This window comes from Pleurodeles waltl, chromosome 7, assembly GCF_031143425.1.
Source record: "Pleurodeles waltl isolate 20211129_DDA chromosome 7, aPleWal1.hap1.20221129, whole genome shotgun sequence".
NCBI classification, from domain to species: domain Eukaryota; kingdom Metazoa; phylum Chordata; class Amphibia; order Caudata; family Salamandridae; genus Pleurodeles; species Pleurodeles waltl.
Window position 1 is genome coordinate 1,419,176,426 of NC_090446.1, and position 23,550 is coordinate 1,419,199,975.

The 23,550-nt window shown below is 43.5% G+C and overlaps 1 protein-coding gene across 1 annotated transcript in view; it reads left to right on the forward strand.

Annotated features, from left to right (window-relative positions):
* The first annotated feature begins 1,064 nt into the window (after positions 1-1,064).
* LOC138246429 (serine protease inhibitor swm-1-like) overlaps positions 1,065-23,550 on the forward strand; it is a 35,331-nt gene continuing 12,845 nt past the window's right edge. The window contains exons 1-3 of the mRNA XM_069201039.1: positions 1,065-1,217; positions 12,110-12,162; positions 12,254-12,310. Of these exons, the coding sequence (XP_069057140.1) occupies positions 12,123-12,162; positions 12,254-12,310 (97 nt within the window). The 5' untranslated portion in view covers positions 1,065-1,217; positions 12,110-12,122. The remainder of the gene's footprint in view (positions 1,218-12,109; positions 12,163-12,253; positions 12,311-23,550) is intronic.

Consider the following 23,550-nt stretch of genomic DNA (forward strand, 5'->3'; position numbering starts at 1 on the left):
GTCGTGCCCCACCCATTAAGGACCACTTGGTAAGTAAAACATAAACTATACCAAACGGTTCTAGTCAATAGTGTTAGAGGGTAATCGATCCCAACTCGACAGAGAATATGCTGAATGATGAGCTGTATCACTTGTAAAAGTTCAAGATTTTTCCTTAAAAAAAACGAACCTTTGCAAACTGCATTTCAGCCAATATTCTATAATTTAGATGCCATTGCACGGAGTGCTTTGATGAGTTTACAATCTCAGTATTATAGTCCGCTACACATTTTCTTATTCCCCTTTAATAAACCATGAAAAATCATCCGAAGGTTGCGAAACATATATTGATTGCTTTCTATAACATGGCAATGCTATTTTCGGTTCCTCTTCTTTTTATGGATAGTAAACTTCAATTGAAAATCTTTGTGAATTTTGTATTTATTTTATTTGGCTGTTTCCTCTGGATTATTGTATTTTGTAGCACTTTGTATTCATATAGGAATTACGAGTAGCACCGTTTTTATGTATTTTCAGTGTATTGTATTCGACATTTATATGAAGTTTAAATCACAGCAACTGAATTCCTAAATCCTTTCTATAATATAATTTGTGGAACTAATGTTGTGCTGGCAAATTCTCCTGCCCCCTTGTATTTAGTATGCCAGGATGGGTATGTGGGGTTATGAAAGAGACTCCCCTATGAACTTGACATTTATCTACCCCCAGCCCCCAATGCCCCTAACACCCAGCAGCCCCCTCCTTTCAAGACTCTATCGTGTATGGATACTAAGGTGTTTTAAATACTTGTCCCTCACGCTGGACCCAGAAGTAAGGTGAGCATTTGGACACTAGGGAATGCAACTGTATTTTATTAAAAGCTCTTCGTGTTTTTACGGAAAATGGATTCGATTATATAATGTACAGCAGAATAAGAGGGCTAGAATGTTTTGCAAAAAAAATGTCGTTGCAAACAGGCACTCGTTCTAACTTGACTGACTGATGTAACCGCGTCCTGGGAAGATCTTCTAAACTAGTGGCAATTACACTGCACCAAGCGGGCGGGTCTGCACAATTATGCAATCGTAAAAATAAAAATAAAAACACGATTTGCGTGTTGGGAGTTTCAGCGAGTGACCTACTTCTAGCTTCAAGAGCTGACACACTGGCCAGGGATCATCAGACTGGGGAAGCACAAGAACAAGAACACAGCTCATCTTTAGAACAAGGACAGAAAGGTATGTGATGGGAAGAGATCATTCTGTGCCATGATCTTGAATGGCTGCATGAGTCACTGGACGAATACCTTGTGAAATTCGAGCAGGTTGGGTCATGCTGTGTACTAGCTGGTGCAATTTTTCAGGGTTTAGAAAGATCTTAAAAGAGAAATCGGAAGTCTTTAAAATAAATGGGCACCCACCCGCTAATATAAGGCACAGACTAGAAGCATGGTTCGAAAGCAGCTGCAAAATTGAAGTTCTTGTTTAAGTCTCTGCCTCTGCTGGCAGATTATGAGGCCCTGTCACCAACCAGACTCACACATATACATCAGGTAGATTAGTGTCGTTTCATCTTCCCCACAGCTTGCTTATCTTTATTGCTTGGCATAGCGTCAATGCCAACGTAATTTGCTTCTATGCACTTCTGCGACGGGTGAGACAAACAACATGGAAGCAAAGGTGGGTGGAGGCGCTGTAGTTATAATGATATGCATATATATTATATCTACACAGGGAGTGATAGTGGCAGTGTAGTTATTTCTAAATCTATCTCCCCGTAGGAAAGGAATGTTTGTTTTGTTGATATATTTGGCGCTGTTCCACGAATCTGCGTGAAATCTTTCAAAAAACAAATGTACTCACTTTGGCTTGAACTTGATACATTTAACGCTGATCTTACATGCAACGTCAAAGAAAAGGTGAGGGGAAGGCCCAAAACAACAATTTCCAGTGTTCATTATCGTAGAAGTCTTTGCTCACCATTATAGAAATTGTCATTATTTGGAGTAAATTCCTTCAGTACGTTTCAGTCAAATTTGATTTTAAAGAGGTGTTTGGGATGGTCATGAAGGCGATCCCCTCCTGGAAAAAGCTGATAATATCTGCACCGTTGCGTTTCTGCTCGAAAGGGACCAAAAAGGTTTTTTAAAAATCAAATCTATTTGGCTGAGGGAACCTTTTCTCCTATTTAGCACTGGGGTCCCCATGTACCCTGGCTCTCACTGGGCAACCACATCTTATGAGAACAATGTTGGGCCACGTGCCCTGAAGAAAATAAAATAAAATATTAGGGAGTAGGATAGGACAGCCTGACCCTGTGACACTTTTGGGTGCGGACGGTCACCCTAGAGTCCATAATAAAACAAGCATTTGCAATGCAATGGGTTTCGCCTTTGTTCGAGTTAGAGCTATTAGTGTTGCAAATTTCTACCTGGAGATTTCTTGCAAAAAGAAGTTTGCTCACAATTAAACGTATTGGCAAATGTGCAGTTATCAATGTAACAAGGCTGTAGTCCAATGCGGTAACTAAACTGCCCCAAGGAGGGACAAACGTAAAGCATTTACCAATGATAACAAAGGATTTTTGAAAGGCAAGCCAATGAACAAATGACAGTTATGGGCATGCAGTGGGCGTGGTTAAAAGCCCACAAATAGATTACACTTCAGAGCGCTTGTGCGCTCGAAATAAAAAATGGTCTGTGGGTGCCAATGTCCTCCCTAAACTACCTAGAACTCCTGGTAGGTTCTCTGGTACTCGACTATACAAGCTTCCAGCCCATTGTACTGCAGGGCACGTACGCTTTCACATGAAAACTTTCCCACGTGGCACACGCTTTCATGACAGGAGAACTGTTGTATCCCAAAAAAATTAAAGAAGGAAATGTGGTGGTTGGCCAGGCTTCCGCACTTACAAAGGCGTGAAAACAATTTTGACAAGTTCAAATAATTTGCTTTATTTAAATGCTGGAAATAAGTAAAAAAAGCAAGCAAGATAGAGAGTCCTAGGCAAGAAGTATTCATTCCAGAAGAATAAGCAAAAGGGCATCCTCATTCACTTTTCAAGGCAGCGCCACCAATTTGATAGCCCTAATTGTAGTTTACACAGAGTAAGGAAGACATGACTCTAATTGCCAACTACTGCCAATGGAGAAAGCAGATCCGTTCCCTATAGTTGAAGCATATACTGATAGCCATATCATATGGTACAGATTTACTAATTTTTCATGCAATGCAAAGCAGCATTCAAATTTACTATTCTGCTTTGTGCAAGGAGGAAACCACAGTGCTGAGCCCAATCTACTTACTGGCCTTCTAGCCCTCCCCAGTGCTAGCACTCAAACAAGGCTTTCTGCTATGCGGCACAGCCTTTCACCACGGTGCGTAGTTGAGAGTTCTCTGTCTGGCGTAGGACGGTTTTCTTCTCGTACAAATTCCTATGCATGAACAAACTCAGAATCTACCCACACATTGAATGTGGACTGTGCTGTTTTTTTTTACAAATGAGCACATTTCCCCTGACACAAATCACGGTCTAGCAGGTCGGGCTTTGTGTCAGATTATCAAAGATCTACCCCAGTAATCCCTCTTTGATGACCCCTTGACAGCAGCGCAGAACAGAGAAAAGTTGCATTTGCACTGAGAAAAGAGCTAAAAATCCCTTTGTGCTGGGAAGGAAACAGAGAGCACTATTTTGCAGTGGCGGGCGGTAATTTCAGGAGGGAGGGGGGGTGGGAAGCACACTCACACTCATTTATTCACACACACACGCACATCCATTGACAACACTCATAAACATTCAAACATACACACACGCACCAAACATTCATTTAAAACACACACACACACTTACCTTCAGCTCGGAGGTCCCAGGAGGGTTGGGACTGCTGCCTTCCCTCACTGGCTGACCTTAGTCAGTGAGGGAAGACAGCAGTCCCCACTTCGTCACAGAGTGGGATGGGGTCAGTGAGACTGCTGACCCCTCACGACTCTATGACGAGGTGTCACTAACTGACACTCGTGTGAAGCACCCAGGTCAAAGTCAATGGGTGATGCTTCCCCTCGTCACCGAGGGGGAGGGCCTCGAGGCACTTTTGCTGAGCTGAGGAGGTCACGCCCATAGGAGCTGTGACCTCTTCAGCCCAGCAAAATTCAGCTCAGGCAGCCAGGAGTCTGCGCAAATTGCGCATGTCTCACTCCTGGCTGTCTGAGTTGAACATGAAGAATGTCTGACAGCTGACCTTTGCTCAGCCTGACAGGCACTCTTCATGAGGGGCAAAAGGTGGGCGGGCGTGGCCCCTTTGCCCTAAAGAACGGGCTGCGGCTTCTATTTTGTGTCACTTTACATCACGTTGTGCCAGCACAAAGAAATAGGACATCTCAGCATTTCCCTTTAAGAGTGTCTTGTTTTAACGTGCTTTAGTCTAACTTGTTCAACAGAAGTGAATCAATTCAACAGCTGCATAACGCAATAGTTTCTCAAAGGGAACACTGTATTTTGTTGATGTACAGGAATTATTTAAGAACATGGCTCATGCTTCTCTAGAAAAAGGTTTAAAGTGCATTTATATGTTTCTCATCTTGCTCAAATTTCTCTTAGAGTGAGAGGGTTATTTTGGAGACTGGGGTCCAGATTTACAGGCCCCTAGTGCCACCGGAGTGCCACCTTCAGTGACGCTCCCATGGCACTTTTCAATGCACCATGTTTACAAGGAGGCCTTAAGTTACTTCCTTGAAAATATTCCCCTGATGCAGTTTTCTGGGGTATGGAGGGGCATGCAGTGCAGTTTTCTGGGGCATGCTGTTGGTGTTGCTGTGGGTGTTCAGACACCCATTGCTTTTGATGCTGCCCCAGATTTACAAGAATGTGTAATTCTGAGGCGGTGCCAAACACTAACTCCATCCCAGTAGTTGCGTTAGCAAGGCACAACGAGGAGGAATACTTTTATTCTACCTCATTTTTTGATCTTTCGATGTGTGCTACATTCTGCAGCACACATAGAGGGAGCAAAAGACCTTAAATGATTGTTTATTTGCAGGAAGGTGCCTCTTCCTGCACATAAACAATCTATCCCCTCAACGCAGACACCCTTGCACTATGGTGCATGGTGCAAGGTTGCCTGCGTTGGCGCGGGCAACTTAAGTCATTGCTGGTGCAGGGGGAAACACAGGGGTGTTCTGTGTTCCTGTAAATACGGCACATCCCTGTGTTTTGAAAAGTGACGCAGAGCGGCGCTGCTATTTTTCGTGCAGCACGGTCCAGCGCCACTCTGTCATATATCTGGGCCTGAGTCCCCTTAATCTCCAAATAGTATTAGGTTTCTATATTTTGCAGTTATTGATTCCATATCTGAAATGTTTGACTTTCACGTTCCACCCGGAAAAGCCTGGTACAACTGTTTAAAGAGAAAATCTGCTGGAAATATGACAGTCGGGCACACAAACTGCAGCTGTGCATGTTCTGACCTATTCTGTGCAGGAAAACTCAGAATGATCGTAATTGTGCACCTAGTATAAAGCTCACCTGATACTGTCCTCCTCGGATTACAACTAATTATGCTTTTAGTATCTCATTTAAAGGTTTGTATTGTAGGGTGTATCATCTGCCAGTGTGACGGAGGCAGTGTGAAGGAGGCACCATTAATTCCACTCCTTTCGTTTGGAAGTGATCACTATGGCTTGAGGTTGTTACCACTGAGGTGGCTTTCACCATTATGATGGTCGAGGCAGTTCCTGGATGCCAAATGCTGGAACTAGCTAAATTCATACGTATATCCATCTGGGGTTACAGTTGCAGTCCATAAAGGTACTAGCTCTCTTAGTGCACTCCATCATTAAATCCTTTAATTGAGCTGTATTTAGACATGCATCCAAGGAGTGTCCTCCATTCCGAGGCACTATGTGAATGCAAGCAATAGATGTACTTTGTGATGAGTACACTAACATGATGCATAGTAATTTCCTGCTTATCAGAAGCTTGAATTCAAGCTATAGGTTTGTGCAAGGAGATATATGTGAGACATTTGAAATCCAAATCCCTGGCCTACCACACAATTACCCCCCAGCACCCTGAACCAAACACTGCTACAACCCTATATAGTTATTTAAGAAATGAGTAGAACCTGAATCTACCTCGAACTCACAGTACTAAAATATCTACTTTACTTTTAATGTGCCCTTGACTTGTTTTCCTATTTCCCATCATTACTAAGAAATAAATGTATTATAAAGTTTAGTTTTTGAAAGTAGTAGTTATTTTAATGTACTCGTGTTTTGAGTAGTGTTTGTGTCCTACTTTATTCTGTTGATAGTTACATTTATTGAAATCTGTTGGTTTAAATGAGGAGTAAATCATAACACACTAATTTGTATTGAATATATATTTGATTTAAAACTGATAACTTTTGCAATCACTTAACGCCACATAACACATGTCTTAGTGGTGATCAAAGGAAACCCACTTTTTCTTTGATTTTCAAACAATAACAAAATCATTGATCAACATTACCCCTTGGTACGCCGGTCCTTGTCCCATTCATGACAAGTGCAGATAGATATCTCCCAAGCAGAAAAAAAGAACATAAGGAATGCTAGAACCCTACTCAACCCCTTCCCACTAGGAGTACTTAACCAGTACCTACTCAGCATTTGTTCTGTTCTTTTATTTCTGCCAGGTCAGAATGGATGTGGAGTGCTGGAGCTACTCCCATGGGGTGTGGGGTGGTGATGTTTTTCCTCATGGAGCCGTCTTGCACGTGGAGTGGTGTGGTCAGCGTTTCTGGATGATTCACATCCTTCTGCCTGAGGGGCTTGCAGAAGGACACTTGGGCAGCAGATTTTACCCTTGTGGCTGTAGTTTCCTCAAGACCCCAGGTCAAATGGCGGATGGCATTCTTGGTTCATCCCTGGCTGCCAGTTGGGCAAGAAGATGCGCTGCAGCTGCTGGTGCTCTTGTGACCCAGGAAGCTCTTGCGGGGCAGATCTTCTGGGTATTGCCTGACGTCCGGGAGAATGGGTATATGATGCACAGGTGCACTGGGTGTTTGAAACACGTGCCTGTGCTAATGAGTAATTCTGGATGGTGGTGTGGTGTCCATTAGCCTATATTTGGCTAGCCCCGGGGCTAAGTACCACATAGCAGTTGTTTTTTGCTGTTTCCTGCCCGATAGTGCCTTTTTGCTGTGGTTCTTCTCATGTTGCTCGGAATTGTTCCCAGTGATTCCTTCTCCTGTGTCATGGGCAAGCATTCACAGAAGTGCAAGCATGTGGAAGAGTCTACTTTTCCTTCTTCGTCCTCTTCTTCTCCATTCTCTTTCTGGAGCAAAGTGGCACTAGGAGAATGAGGATTCTAGGCTCAGGTGACTTATTCGGGAAACTCTGTTGGAAATGGAGGGGCTCTGGTCACCCTAAGGCTTGTCTCTCTGGATCATTTTCACAATCCTCAGGTTTGGATGACAAGGGGCCTGGTCCTGAGGAACAGAAGGAGAAATATATTGCCCGTGATTTGTTGCTGGACTTGATTAGACATTTTAAGTCAAATATGGGGTTTCCTGATGATGAGGTGTTGGATATGTCATCAGGTTTTAGAGTGTGGTGTCACTTAATGTCCGAGTGTATCCAATATTTAATGAGGTCCTCAAGCGTAAATGGAGAGACCCTGACCCTGACAAGATCATCCTGCCACGCTTTATGAGCAAACTGCATCCTTTGCAGTTTTTGTAGAAGGATTTGCCAGACTCCTTTTCAAATTGATTCCTTTGTGGCCATTCTTGTGGGACAGACATCCCTGGCTGAGGATGCGGTCATTAGGGATGCTGTTGATAAGCAGGTGAATGCTTCTTTTCGCAAGGTATACTCTGGATCTCCTCTGGCCCTTAGGGTGGGGATCTATGGTACTTATGTGGCTCAGTTCCTCATTACAGACATCAAGTCTTTGTATCGGTCACTCGATGATTCTTCTGATTGCTCTGGGGTTCTGGAGCAGATCAAGAAGCAAGTGAATAATCTGTATGAAATCTCCTTTGATGTGGTCCAGGTGTTGGGGCTTTCAGGTGGGGCTTTTGTGGCTACGCGCCTTAATTTGGTCCTGAAAGACTGGAGAACTGATTCCATGCAGACATTTTCTGCCCTAAGGCTGCCATTTCAGGGGAATGCACTGTTTGGGCTAGAGCTGGAGGATAAGTTGCACAGGCTTTTTAAGGAGAAGAAACATTCCTCCTTCCTAAAGTTGTCTTTGAAGTCTCCTTTTGACCTCCTTCTCATCGTCAGTTTCCCAAGGCCCAGGGGAGGTTCTCCACGGGTAAGAGGTCAGAATAGGCATGTGTGCTGCAAGTCTTGCGGACAAGGTAATGGATAGAATTCAGCACAGTTTCTCTAGTGTTGGGGGTCCATTCAACTCCTTGGCTGTCCCTAAAGGAGAAGCAGGTGGCCACGTCTCAAGGACTTTCCTTGCTCTTGCAGAAAGCAGCCATTCAAATGGTTCCTCCACTGCAGCAGGGCAGGGGGTTTTACTCCATCATCTTTCTGGTGGCAAAATCAATGAACGGCTTCCAGCTGGTTTTTGATTTGAAGGCCCTGAACAAGTTTGTCCTTCACCTTCCCTTCAAAATGGAGACTTTTCAAAGGATCATTCCGTTGGTGGTCAAGAGGCATTCAATGTGCACCTTGGATCTTCAGGATGCCTATTCACATGTGCCAATCCATCCTCACTTCCAGCAGTTGCTGAGGTTCTGTGTTAAGGAGATTCATTACCAGTTTCTGATCCTGCCATTCAGCTTTCGGTCAGCTCAGCGGGTCTTCACCAAGGTGTTGACTCTGCTGGTAGCGTCTCTTAATCTCCAGGGCATCCACCCATACCCCTACCTGGATGATAGGCTGCTCCATGCAGCATCAGTGGAGCAGCTTCTTCACAACTTGCAGGTGGTGTGTTGAGCTCTCAGGGATCATGGGTTTCTTCCTAACCTGCCAAAGTGCCAGTTGGAACCTTTTCAGGACCTAACTTTTATTGGGGCTTGGTTTTGGACCAACCTCTACAAGGGTTTTCCTTCCTCCTCTAAGGGCCTTGATGTTGCAATCAATGTTGAGGGAGGCACTGGCCAGTGCCTCTTTGCCAGTTTGCAGCTGGTTGAGGCTGTTTGGACACATGGCAGTAGCAGTGTTCCCTGTTCCCTGGGCACGCTTTCAACTTCTGCCTCTGTGGATTCACCTGCTGTCATGTTGGAGTCTGTGTTACATGGACTGGAACCAGCGGGTTCCGCTGCTACAAGTAATCCTACCAGACCTGCACTGGGGGATGGTTCTGATCCATTTGTTGAGGGGGGTTCCTTTGCAACCAGATCCTCCGCTGGTCCTCACTATGGACACCAGTGCCATGGGTTGGGGTACCACCCTGGGGGATCGGTCTCTACAGGCTCATTGGTCTCTTTAAGGAAAGCAGGCCTTATTCAATTGGGGGGAACTCATGGCGGTCTACAGGCAAACATGGGGTTTCCTCTGGTCCTGTTGGGTCACAATTTGGTGGCCTGATCAGACAACTGGGTGACTGTTGCTTATTTGAAACATCAAGGTGGGATCCATTCCAGGTCTCCCAATGATGTGTATCTGCCTCTTTTTCAGTAGAGGGAATGTCATCTTCAGTCTCTGGTGGCTGTTTATGTCAGGGGGGTGGACAATGTGGTGGCTGATGCCCTCAGTCAGAGTTTCCTCCCTTTCAGGAACTGTCTCTCACCAGAAAGATGCTTTTGAAACTGTGCGAGAAGTTTGGTGTGTCTTTCCTGGAACTATCTGCGTCCTGGCACAATACGCAGGTTCCCAGGTTTTGCTCCTGCTCATGACAGAAGGGGGCTTTGGAGGTGGATGCCCTGTCCTGTCCTTTCCTCACCATCTGTTGTACACCATTCCCCAGATTGCTGTGATTCTCTGGTTCCTGGTCTGTCTGCTGAGGGAGTCCAGGATGGTGGTTGTGGTGGTACCCACTGGGCCCCAGAGGTTTCAGTTACCCAGTTTCAAGTTGATGGCAGTGCATGATCCTTAGTTGATTTCTTGGTCCTCCTCTCCTCTACGGTCTCTTCTACCATTGGCCCTTCAAACGCTTCATCTGTTAATGTGGAGGTTAAGAGGTGGGGATTGCAGCTCAAGGGTGTCCCCGGGGCACTTAGCAGTGGCTATCCAGCAGTCTCAACAGCCTTCCACTTTGAAGTCTTTTGAGAGGCATTGGGGTAATTTTCAGCACTGGTGTGATTCTTTGCAATTGAAGTCCACTTTGAAGTCCTTTGAGAGACATTGGGGTAATTTTCAGAACTGGTGTGATTTTCTGCAATTGTGCCACCTAAATTGCTCCTTGATAGATGTCTTGCAGTTATTGTGGGAGGTTTTTGAAAAATGGTTGTCAGTGTCTACTCTTAGGGCACATTGGGGAAACATGGCTGATGTTGATGATTTGCTGTCACATCTGTTGCGAGGCTTTTCTCATTCCAGCCCCTTGGTTAAGCCCTTGTTTCCCTTTTGGCATTTCCCTCTGGTGTTGAAAGCTTTGTTGACTGCACCTTTTGAAACTTTGGAAATTGCAGATATTACGTTTGTTACATTTAAGGTTGTATTTCTTGTTGCCATCACTTCTGCTAGGTGGCTGGGGAAGCTGGGGGCTCTGATGGCTCAGTAGCCCTTTTTGTCATTTTCTTCTGATGGGGTGGTCCTGAGGTTGGATTCCTCCTTTGTGCCAAAGGTAGCTTCACAGTTTCATGAGTCCCAGGAGGTTGTGTTGCCTGCCTCAGGGGTTGGTTCGGGACTCTTCTGGGATATATCTCGAGCAGACATGGTCTTTTTGAAGATCAGACTCATTGTCTCTTTTGGAGCTTCCTCTTTTGGGGGAGAGCCTCCTCTATGTCTCTAAGCCGGTGGATGAAGCAGGTTATTGAGCTGGCTTACTCTTTGACTGGGTCTCCTCCTCCTGTGGGCATGCAGGGGTGCTCTACTTATGGAGTGCCGACTTCATGGGCTGAATTACAGGGACTGTCTATTGCCAAAATTTGTCCTCCAATACCTTTGTGAGGCATTATTGTCTCCAGAATGTGCTGGGTGGTGAGGATACTTTTGGGTTAGGGGTCCTGCAGGCTGTACATCCCTAAATGTGTCTTTTTTCCTCTGTTTAATAAATCAATTTTGGTTGCAGTTAATGGTGTGGTGTCCTTTTATTATGTGTGTGGTGCATAAAGGCCAGTTTTCTGGCTTTGGTATTTTCCACTTATCCTGAATGGGATGAGGACAGGGGGACCAAGGGGTAATGTCCTATTACTTACCAGTAACCGTCATTACTCCTGGAACCTCTCGCCCTCCCGAACTGCCAGCCTTTATGTTGGAGTGACTTGGTATATTCAGAACAAATGCTGGGTATGTACTGGTTAAGCACTCCCTGTGAGAGGGGGTAGAGTATGTTCCTAGCATTCCTTATGGGTATTTTTTTCTGCCTGGGAGAGATCTATATCCACTTTTCATAAATGAGACGAGGACACAGGACCAGGAGTAATGAAGATTTGCTGTAAGTAATAGGAGATTCTACTAACCTTTCTGTCCCTGTTTAAATAAATACAGGTCCCTGAGTACTTTTAGATAACGTTAAATGCCTGAAATAGTTGTAAATTACACCAAGGTAAAAGAATTGGTACGGCAAAATTATTTAGGTAAAGCTTTGGAAGTGTTGACATGATAGAAGTTGAAGTTATGAGGTCACACCCACATTGTAGCTTCAAGTATCAGATCCCTCTATTCTGTTCTTTAGGGGATCTCAGTTATACCAAGGTCTAATTTAGAACTATGCAGTATTTATATCTCCCCTTTCTCCCAAATTTAAAGAGATGTGGAAATTCTCAACCTTATAATGCAGTTGATTGTAGCAACATGTACAGCAATGCACTCAAAATCTAAACCCAGGGTTTATACCACCCAGTCATGTTGTTAGCTCATCAGGCTATTACCCCTAGGTTTGAAAAAAAGACTCCGTTATAAATCACATTCTTTTTATTGTCCCTGCTACATCCCTTCCTCTGTGACACACTTCATAACTCTTCTCCTAGATGTCATTACATCCAACTTTGTTCTGTATAAATGTTCAGCTCATCAGTATTGTTTGCTTATAGATCTAAAAAGAGGATGACAGGCTCCAGCTCATCTCTACTGCTACTGAGGCAGGGTGAGTATTGCATAAAGGAGCATTTGTGCCACATCACTGGTGATGAGAATGAATTCCCACAAGTCAATCAATTCTTGTTTCATCTTTTCAGCTCTGTCTGTCCTCTTGATGAGTCTTCTTGTGGTCCCTCATTTAACTCTAGCAGATGGTAAGAACTAATGCTTTTTTTAAATTCTTGGCACCAACATGTATGAGAAGTGAATACAATTGTTGAACAATTGTCCTATTTTTCAAACTGTTTTTCCAACAAAACCCCAACAGAGACTTTGTGATATCTAAGAGGAAGGTGGTGAAAAGAAAATGTCGATATCTATGTTTCAGAGCATGTAACATAACTTAATAACTTCCTAAAATTGAAAGAAGTATCTTAAGAAGTAATTACACTTCTAAATAAGCATTTGCAATGCAATGGTCCTTGTGTTTGCTCGAGTTAAAGTTATTAGTGTTGTAAACTCCTAACCGGACTTTTTCTGGCACATAAACTGAAAATGAAAAGTAAAAAGGTTTCACATAACTAACCAGACTTTTCTTGCCACATAAAGTGAAAATGAATAGTAAAACAGTTTCACGTATGCAAGCTGACTGCCACCATTAGCGCAAAGCAGACACACAAAAGGAAACATAAGTTCACTCGAAGTGAAATGTATCGGCAAAAGTGCAATTATCCATGTAACCAGAAAAAGTGCAATTATCCATGTAACAGGGTCAAAGTCATACAATGTGCTTGACTACTGCCCAGCGAGATCACGCTGCCTACGAAATAAAGAGAAAAAAGTAGTCCAGAAACCATACCGAAAATATGGAGCCTTGTATGTTTTCAGTAGTTGGCTGGTGCACTCCAGGGGGGCTAAACACCGGAAAAGGCATGACGTATGCATGCCTTTCATTAATTAAATCAAGCAAATTTTAAAAGGCAAGCCCACACACCAACCAAACTGATTGGCGTAGTTAAAAGCCCACAGAGAGATTACACCAGGGACAGAGCACTTTGCACTTGACCCTAAAAAGGACATATATGTGTGGTTAAAGCAGTCTAGTTTCTGTGGTGCAGCTCAGACTGCCTCTTTTTGCCTCTGCTATTCCACTCTGCCAACCTGCTCGTCACCTAATGTTTTTGCTCGATCTCTTTATTCAGTCAAAGTTTTCATTCACATCTCTAAGGGCCAGATGTATCATACAACCGATTTGCGATTTTTAAGAAATCACTATTTCAGAAATGCAAAAAGGTATGTATGATTTTTGCGATTCAGTAATAGCGATTTCTTAAAAATCACGAATGCTATTACCGAATCGCAAATTGCGATACCGGCCCCCATTCGCATCAATGGGCCTGTCGGCCCATATTTGCGAATATTTTGCATGTCCAGTTAGGAATTCGCAATTTTGAGAAATGCAAAGTCCAGGGTGCTGGGGGCCTAAGCCCCCCTCTGCTGCACCCCAAAACATTTTATAACAACATGTAAGGTGCAAACATGCCAAAAGGGCATGTGTGCTTTACATGTAAATTTAAAAAATGCATTTTTAAAATTTGCACATGGTTACCACCAGGTTCAACTTGGTTATAATAGCGATTCCTTAATGCCCAATTCGCATTAAGGAATTGCTTCATACATGTGCTTCAGAAATCGCAAATAAGGATTCCTAATTTATGATTTCTTATTTAGAGAGTCGCAATTTGCGACTCTCTAAACAGGGTCGCAATTTTAAGGAATCGCTATTTTAGCGATTCCTTAAAATTGCATTCAGAATGCCTTTGATACATTCTGAAAAGGCTTTCTGCATTCACGTGGGCATTTGCACTGTTTGCAAATGCAAAAAGCTTTGATACATCTGGCCCTAAATATTCCTGCGTGCAGCAGCTCATGAAGACCACCTCACATTTCATAGTTCTGTGGGTGCCCATCTGTGTTTTGAAAAGCACCATGACATGCAAGAGTGGCAGCACCCTAAGTATGGGTTTAGAACATTCACTGTAATGTAACGAGAAGAAGAACCATGTTTGTTCACTGCCCAATGATGGGAGTCTTTTGTAATTTAACAGCCTTTCTTGCCACGCCCATGCTCCAACGATGGTGATTGCAAATAAAATCTACACTAAGTACAAATGATTATGTAGGGAAACCAGGGTGAGGCTTGCTGAGGGGCTATAAAATATATATTCGGTTGTAAGATGCTGCGCAGCAGCCCCCAAAAAAAGATGGAGTATAGCACTCTGCAAACTCAATAATTGTTAGTCTCATGTTTCACAGCCAGTATGCCTCCGAGCCTCTCCTGGGGGAAGCCGCTCATAGTCACCTATGCCACTACCTTCTCCTTCATGTTACAATAATGGACGAAGCGATGAGTCTGGACGAGGGTTCCTGAATCTGTATGTATGGTGGTGACCCGCATTGTTTGTGTGTAGGGTAAATGTAATGCCTAAGCCTTGAGGTGAACACCTACACTTAATACTTTTTGGAAATCTATTGAGATCGACCTTCATTATTGCCTCAATTACAAAGTGCTTCAAACCACTGTGTTTGTCCACAATCCATGCTTCATATAATTTAGCAGATTGTGTTTGCAAAGAACAACCCAACCTTGTTGAATCACACACTTTCGCTTGGCGTTTTCCTCGCATAGTCATTTCTGGGGATTGCATAAATGCACTGGAAACACTAACTGAATGACCCAATACACACTCAAATTCAGAGCTGTCCTCGTTTTAGTGTTCAAAATGGATGTACATAAGATTTTCGTGGCACAACTGTCAGAAAGTTTTGCTTATTTCATTTTGTTAGAAAAGTGGAAGTACATTTTTATGTAGCGGAGATTAAGATAAACGCATATTAGATTTTAATAGAGCACACGCCAAAACTAGGATCCAGCTATTTATTGCCCTAGAGTTCTGGTAGTCCTGGACTCAGAAGGCTGTCATGATTCTAGAAGACACGGTTTAGCCTGTATCCACAGTAAGAATCTGAAAGCTACCCCTGAAAGAGGTGGATCAGCCACCACCCAAATTTGGGACAAATTCCCCTGATCATCTTGTGCACGTAAAGCATGGAGGTGTTGATCGTACAAGACAACCGTGGTACCCAGGAGGTCGAAGATAGCGAAGATGGACACTGTAGTATTTTTGGGTATCTGATATGTTTGTGGCAATAATAGTCTGCAACACTATCAAGTGTCAACTGTGGACTTCCATGAGCAGTGCTCTGATTTAGCCCAGCAATAAAGTTTATTTTTCCCTTTGGGACCACCTGGCTTTTCCTGCCAGCCCAAAAGATAAAAAAAGTTCATCAGACCATCTGCTCTAAATAGGTCGGCCCGCAAAGGCACACCAGCAGAAATATGATGGTCCCCCCAACTCTCAGCAGCATGGGCAGAGCATTAGTTTGGTGGACATGGCCACCAAAGACCAGGGCTTTTTTGCAGTGCCCCCTCCACTTTTTGCCCCCATTTGAGACTACTAGATACTTGTTTTCTGACTCTTAGGGTGCCCTGGGCTCTCCTAACCAGACCCAGGGCCTGTGCTCTGATTTACAGCATATGCAAATTAGGCACAGTTGTAAGTGGCATCAAAATCTACCTATTAGTCACTAGTATATAATAGGGCATGGGCATTGTAGTGGTGCCTGGTGTCATTTTAAAGGTAGCCTCGCTTTGCAGGCTGATTTTAAAAGTAAATTATATGCAAATCGACTTTGGAATTAAAGGTAATTCCAAAGTCTTTACCTACCTTATTTTTGCATATGTCACCCTTAATGTCTCCTCTAAGAGCCCCTGGGGTAGGGTGCCTTGTAACTAAATGTAGGGATGTGATACAAAATGTTTTATATGCCCTGGTGAGTGAGAAACTGCTGACTTCATTTTTCCCCATTGTAGAACAGTGGCTCCTTAGCTAATATTGGAAAATGTTATGAAAGTATAGCCTTCACTGGAAATGGGATGCCATTTCCATTGTTGGACTTAAAATAATGGACCAAATCCAAACATTTGCCACTGTTAGATGTATTCTAACTCTTACAGAAAATACGTTATAGCACTTTATTTTCTGTAAGACAAAATCCAGCTCTCCAGCTGCCTTTCTCTGGTTGGCCAACCTCTGCTAAGCTGAACCAGGGCTGCCTTAATGAGGTGTGAAATGACCTACATTGAGACAATGTGACATCTGGAAGGTGGAGATCTGCATGCTGTGGAGCAACAGGCAGGAAAAGGGCTGGGTAGCCAAACTGGTCTTAAAATGGAAACTGACAGGACACAGGTTTACCCCTTCTACCTGTCACCCCAGCCAGATGGGAGCCCCAGTAATGAAATTAGCGGAAGTAATGGAGGGGGGTGTTTAGGGAAATAAGCCACACCATTAGGATGGCTTACCCAGATCCTGAACTCAAGGGGAGATTTTCTCCATCTTGGATTTTGGAATAATAGTGCTTTATGAGATTGATTTTTTCCACACTTTGCAGGATGTTGTCACCCTAGAGGGTGGCACCCTGCACCCCATTGGTCAGGAGGGCCCCCTGCTTGCCAGCCCAGGAGCACTGGATATGTGACAGTTGCTGAGCAACTCAGAACACTGCCTGCAACTACCAGAAGAAGACGGGTGATCTGCACCCTAAAGGACTGCCATCTGGAAGACTGCATTTGCTGCACTCTGTGGGACGACAGCCTTAAAGACTTTGCCTGGCTGCAAGACGTGAAGGAGTAGACTCCTTGAAAGAAGCAGATTGAAAGAGCTCCACCTGCACCATCTCCACCAACAAGACCCCAGCTGGACAGTCTCCACGTTCCTTTTAAGGAGTTGTTAGGTGCATTCCGAGAAACATAGTCCCAAAACCCCAAGGACCATCTAAAACCTTCTAGACCCTTGGATTTGTGTTGTGGGCTCCCAAAGAACATCAACTGGAAAGTACAAGAAGAAGGAGGACTGCCTGCTGAATTCTTGGACTGGACAAAAGAGGAATTCACTCTTAAGGACTTCACCTGCTGCACAGTTTAGTCTTCAGCTCAAAAAGGATTTGGCTTGCTTCTAAATGATTCAGGGATGGACTCCCTGTATTCAGTGGACTTTTAAGGATTTGGCTAGGTGCATTGTGGGAACTGTAGTCCCAACATTCCACAGAGCAACTCAGAGATTCTGGAACCTTCAATTGGGCTTGTGGACCACTTTCCTGCATCAATAAATGCTTCTGGAAGTAAGTGTAAATGTGGTACATCACAGGTGGCTGGAACTCTAGACTGTGTCCTGGTCCAGCACAACCTTTTTTTAATTCTTTGAGCACTATTTGCTCCTAAGCACTAGTTTTACTTTTAATCTTTAGAAATTCACATCTCTGGATCCATACCTTGAATTTTATATATTTTGATGTCACTTTACTCATAAAATATTTCCTGTTTTAATAAACTGGTTTTGGGTGTTTTTGGTGTGTTGTGTCTTACTTTTTTAACGAATTGGTGTTTTTAACTGCTTTATACACCTGTCTCTAAAGTTAAGCCTGCTTAGTCATTGCTAGCTACCAAACACTGAGCAGGGGATTAATTCACTGAGACCTTGACTGGACCTTGTATTGTGATGGTGACCTTATCACTAGTGGTGGGTACCCATCATCCCCTACTAATAAACCACTTTCCAAGATCCAAGAGGAGTACTCTTCCCACCCATCTGTGCCAGACCAAAGACCTCCCTACCTTATGGAAACTTCTCAAGACCTGGCTGTTCGAGCAGTAGCAGCACTATCCACCCCTTTCTCCCCCCTCCACTCCTCAGCACCTTGAGACCCTCACAGGTGAGTAGTGCACTTTACAAATTCCTGATTGGTTGATTAAAGTGCTGTGCATGTGAAACCTAAACCATAACACACTTGAATAACACAACAACACAGTGAAATGGCATGCAAACATAGCACAAAAGTATACAAAAGAACATAATCACATTACTATATAACAGCACTGCAAAAGAGCATACATAACAAAAAAGGTAAAAATAAAGCAAAAACAAATCATGACTGAACACAGCAAAATAGAAAAACACAGCACCAAAGCACAATAACACAATAAAACATAACAGCACAACATAACAAACTCCATCTACCTACCATCTATCTTTATCACCAATTGATTTGTATCAAGTGCCATTTACTTTCCTATACACATTATACCCCAGAGTGTAAGATTTATTTGGACATTGTTAAGTTTGACACATGAAAAAATGAAACAAATGAGTTATCCCTAAATCACATGGAAATGCGCCTGTAACATATTAATTTTACTGTCATAGGAACAGCCCTGTACCCGCTCTGCAGAGTGGAGCATTAACTTTGTCAGGGCTACTTAAGATTATGTGAGATGGAGGACCACATTATGCAGCAAGTTTATCTATGTTATGGTGAAAACATTATGTGGTACATTCTATGGCTAAAAGAAATACTTTTGGTAAAATCGCAAATTATGTGGTATATTTTATGGCTAGAAACAATGCTTTTGGCAAAATCTGAAAATTGCATTTATATGTGGATATTTATGTGGCAAATGAAGCCAATCCGTAAATACATGGTGAATGCTGTAGTGATAAAATTAGATAATCCAATGGACTCACCATTTCCCATTTTTGTAATCAACAATTTGTTTAAGAAAGTAAAAATAAGCTAAATCTTCTAATTCAAAAGAGTCTCAATTGCTAGCTGCAGTTTTACGAAACAGCTCTTTCAAGCTCACTGCCCCAAAAATATACCTGTAGTACAGAAATACATAACGGAATCATTTACAATATGGTCCCATGGACCCCACACCTCATTAAACTCCACTGGTTCCTAATAAACAAATGAACAGTCTTCAAACTCCTCAAACACACATCCAAAGCCTCACACAACATTGACCACACCCACAAATTTCCCCTAATTAATCAGACATTTCCACTCAGCGGGACTGCCACTCACACACACCTTCTGCGTACACAGAAACAGATCCGTTGGTAATGCCTTCTCCCACCTCGCTCCTTAAGCCTCTTTAGTTATTGAATTCTGCAAGAACTCTTCACATAGCATGGCACTGGCTTGGCACATACAGCTCATGATCAGTATCAGGGTACCCTCTGAATGAGTTGTGTGCTATACAATTACACATATCATAACATAAACCAGGGTCTTCACATGGTAAATGGATAAATCCTTATTACATTTTCTCATCACAATAGATGGAACAGTCACCAATAGCATGGATTCATCCTGTACTCTGATATCTTGTATGTTATTGTCTACCAAAACTCTTGACAGTAGAAACACATTCTATTCTGAAATTGCATTCTTGTAAGCCTAAAATCAATTTTGCTATATATCTATGACTAAGACTAAAGATTTGTGGGTTTTCTCTTCTTTGGAGAAATGGCAATCTGCAGGGATAACATTTGAAATGGTTTATGGAATAAAAGCAGGCTAACACTTCTTTTTCCACTGTGGAGTAATTTTATTCAGCATCTCTGAGGTGAGCGCAGTTTTTTGCGATCACTGCCGTTTTTTCAATTTTTTAGCTTTAGGGTCCGTTATTTTGCCGCGCTGTATTGTGCATTGTGTTCTGTGAATTTGAATTTGAATTTGTATTGACTAATTTAAGGGTTTTTATAGGAATGAGAATTATTGTATGTTTGCTTTTCTAAAAGTTTTATAAAGTTTTTAATATTGGGGCTGATTTGAATGCATCTTTATTTTAACTGCTGGGCTAATCATCGTCCTTTCTTCCCTGAATAATACGGGTCGGAGAAAGGGGGATTTCTTTAATTAATGGTCCTTTAAGACCTCGATCGCTTCTGTGCAGGAAGTGGGGCCGGTTAGAGCCCACTTCCGGTTTCGGGGCCAAAAAACGCGGTTCGCGGTCTAGTGGTTGCTGTATCTCCCAGGGGGGTTAAATGCCGGCTCAAACGCAGCCGCGCAGATTGAGGTGAGCGAAGTTTTTTGCGATCACTGCCGTTTTTCCCATTTTTTAGCTTTAGGGTCCGTTATTTTGCCGCGCTGTATTGTGCATTGTGTTCTGTGAATTTGAATTTTAATTTGTATTGACTAATTTAAGGGTTTTTATAGGAATGAGAATTATTGTATGTTTGCTTTTTATAAAAGTTTTATAAAGTTTTTAATATTGGGGCTGATTTGAATGCATCTTTATTTTAACTGCTGGGCTAATCATCGTCCTTCCTTCCCTGAATAATACGGGTCGGAGAAAGGGAGATTTCTTTAATTAATAGTCCTTTAAGACCTCGATCGCTTCTGTGCAGGAAGTGGGGCCGGTTAGAGCCCACTTCCGGTTTCGGGCCCAAAAACCGCGGTTCGCGGTCTAGTGGTTGCTGTCTCTCCCAGGGGGGTTAAATGCCGGCTCAAACGCGGCCGTGCAGACTGAGGTGAGCGCAGTTTTTTGCGATCACTGCCGTTTTTCCAATTTTTTAGCTTTAGGGTCCGTTATTTTGCCGCGCTGTATTGTGCATTGTGTTCTGTGAATTTGAATTTGAATTTGTATTGACTAATTTAAGGGTTTTTATAGGAATGAGAATTATTGTATGTTTGCTTTTTATAAAAGTTTTATAAAGTTTTTAATATTGGGGCTGATTTGAATGCATCTTTATTTTAACTGCTGGGCTAATCATCGTCCTTCCTTCCCTGAATAATACGGGTCGGAGAAAGGGAGATTTCTCTAATTAATGGTCCTTTACGACCTCGATCGCTTCTGTGCAGGAAGTGGGGCCGGTTAGAGCCCACTTCCGGTTTCGGGGCCAAAAACCGCGGTTCGCGGTCTAGTGGTTGCTGTCTCTCCCAGGAGGGTTAAATGCCGGCTCAAACGCGGCCGTGCAGCGGACGCGCGCAGCGAGCGCACCGAAGGCGTGCCTAAGGCAAGCCCGTCTGCGCCCGTCCGCGCCAGGACGGGCCAGAGGGCCAGGAACCCTGCTTTTTGCTCGGGAAAAATTAGGTATACTTCAGCGAACTCAGGAAGCTGGCAGGCCCCCGGTGTATCCATACTCTGATCCCTGACACTGCTTACGCCTGGAGGTGTGCGCAGTGTAACTGGAAGGTACCTATACCATCTTCGATGGGAAAGCAGGCAGCTCAGGGAAGTTGGGGAACAGGAGGAAATAATTGTGATTATGCTTTGGGTGGAATCGTAAGGGACGGTAGAGCGGTGGGTTCCTTCGCTCTTTTAAATGTTAGATCCCTCCCTAAACATAAATTTGAAATCAATGATCTGATTCTCTCTCTCGACTTAGACTGTCTCTTCCTTACAGAAACATGGGCAAGGCCGGATTCGGATCCTGATTTTATTGAGGCAGCCCCTACCGGCTTCTCTTTTTACAGGGTGGATAGGAATACTGGTAGAGGCGGAGGCCTGGCTATTATTTGCAGGTCCGAGTTCACATGCACCTGGAATAGCGCTAGTCACTTACCAGAGGTCTGTGAAGCTATGACCTTTAAATTACTTCTTGACAAATGCCTGATCTTAGAAGGCCTGTTAATTTATCGACCTCCCGGCCCCGTTTCTAAGTTCCTCTCGATATGGCCCTCTATCTTGGAACCTTTAATTATGGCCCCTAAAGCAATCATTTTGGGAGATTTTAATATCCATTTTGAAAAAAAAGTGTGATTTGTTGGTGGCGGAATTCCTCAACCTTATGGAGATTCTGGATTGGGTCCTAAAGGATGGGATGGCCACTCATAGAGCTGGCCATACCCTAGATGGGATTTTCACCCACCCTGAGGAAAACCTGTATCTTGCTACGACTCCGTTAGAGTGTACGGATCATGCTCTTCTAATGTTTAAATTTCTGGCTAGACAGCAGCCCATAATACCTATTCCCCAGAAAAAACTGATTAGAGCCTGGAGAAATATTGAAGCAGAACAATTGAAAGTTACTCTCATACATAATTGGAATGACCCAAAGGGGTCCATGTTGTCTCCACTTGCTAGATTTAATTTGGGCATTAGTCAAGCTATGGACATGTTAGCGCTGGCGAGGATTTCAGTTTCCGGTACCAGGAAGAAACCCAATCAACCTTGGTACTCTCAAGCCCTCAAAATTTTACAAAGGAGATACCGGCAGAAGGAACGCTGCTGGAAACTCAGCCTGGGTGAAGCCGAGAGGGTGGATCTTAAGCTCGCATTAAACAGTTATAAAGAAGCTTGTCGGGTAGCCAAATCGGACTACTTTACACGTAAAATTAGCGAAGCAGTCAACTCTTCTCGAGAGTTGTTCAGAACCGTTAACATTCTTACCACTCCCTTAGGCACTCCTAAAGTTGAAAACTCTCAAGACTTCTGTAATAAAGTAGCCAAATTCTTTGAATGTAAAGTTCTTGATATTTACTCTAGCTTTAGGTTGGATAAGAAACCAGCTAACTTGTTCTCTGGGCTAACTAAGAATTTGTACCCAGGGGTGACAATGAATGAGGTGCCAGACAAGCCACTTTTACTCTCTAAGTTCAAGATGCCCTCCAATGAAGTTTTGTGTAAACTGCTCTTGGAAGGTAAATCTGGCTCCCCTATGGATCCTTGCCCCCCTGCTATTCTCCAATTAGCCCCAGAACTAGTGGTTTCTATGCTTGCCCCCATCTTTCAGGAAGTGCTTATAACGGGCCTTTATCCTAGGGAATGGAAGGAAACCATTATCATTCCATTAAAAAAGAAGGTAGCTGGCAAATCCGATGACCTGACGAACTTACGCCCAATAGCCCTTCTTCCTTATGTGGCCAAACTTTTAGAAAAACATCTTAATAAAGAATTGGTTGATTTCCTGTCTGTCTCTAAGGGCTTGGATAGCTCGCAACATGGCTTTCGGAGGTCCCATAGCACTGAATCAGCTCTCATTGCATCATCTGACACCATACGCAGATTGGTGGATAAGGGGCAGGGAGTTTTTCTGGTGCTATTGGACCTGTCGGCAGCTTTTGACACCATTGCTCCCCACATCCTGCTAGACCGCTTATATCAGGCAGGTATCAGAGACCAGGCTCTGAAATTGATCGAATCGTTTCTATCTGATAGGTGGGCCACAGTTAGCAGTGGTGACTTTAGATCCCCTGCCTATCTCTTGCCGTGTGGTGTTCCGCAGGGCTCTTCATTAAGCCTGACACTATTTAACGTGTATGTAGCTCCGCTGGCAGATCTGGTCCGCTCTTTTGGCTTTATTCCTACTTCATATGCAGACGACACTCAAATTATTATTCCTATTGATAAAGATCTTGAAGAAGTGGCTGGCCGCTTCAACGCCTGCATGACAGCAGTGAATCACTGGATGAAGACCAACTGGTTGAAACTCAACTGTGAAAAAACTGAGATTCTGTGTTTTGGTATTGGTAGGATACATTGGTCTTCTAGCTGGTGGCCTGAAGAATGTGGGACGCTTCCGGTTCCACGGTCTACCTCAAGGAATTT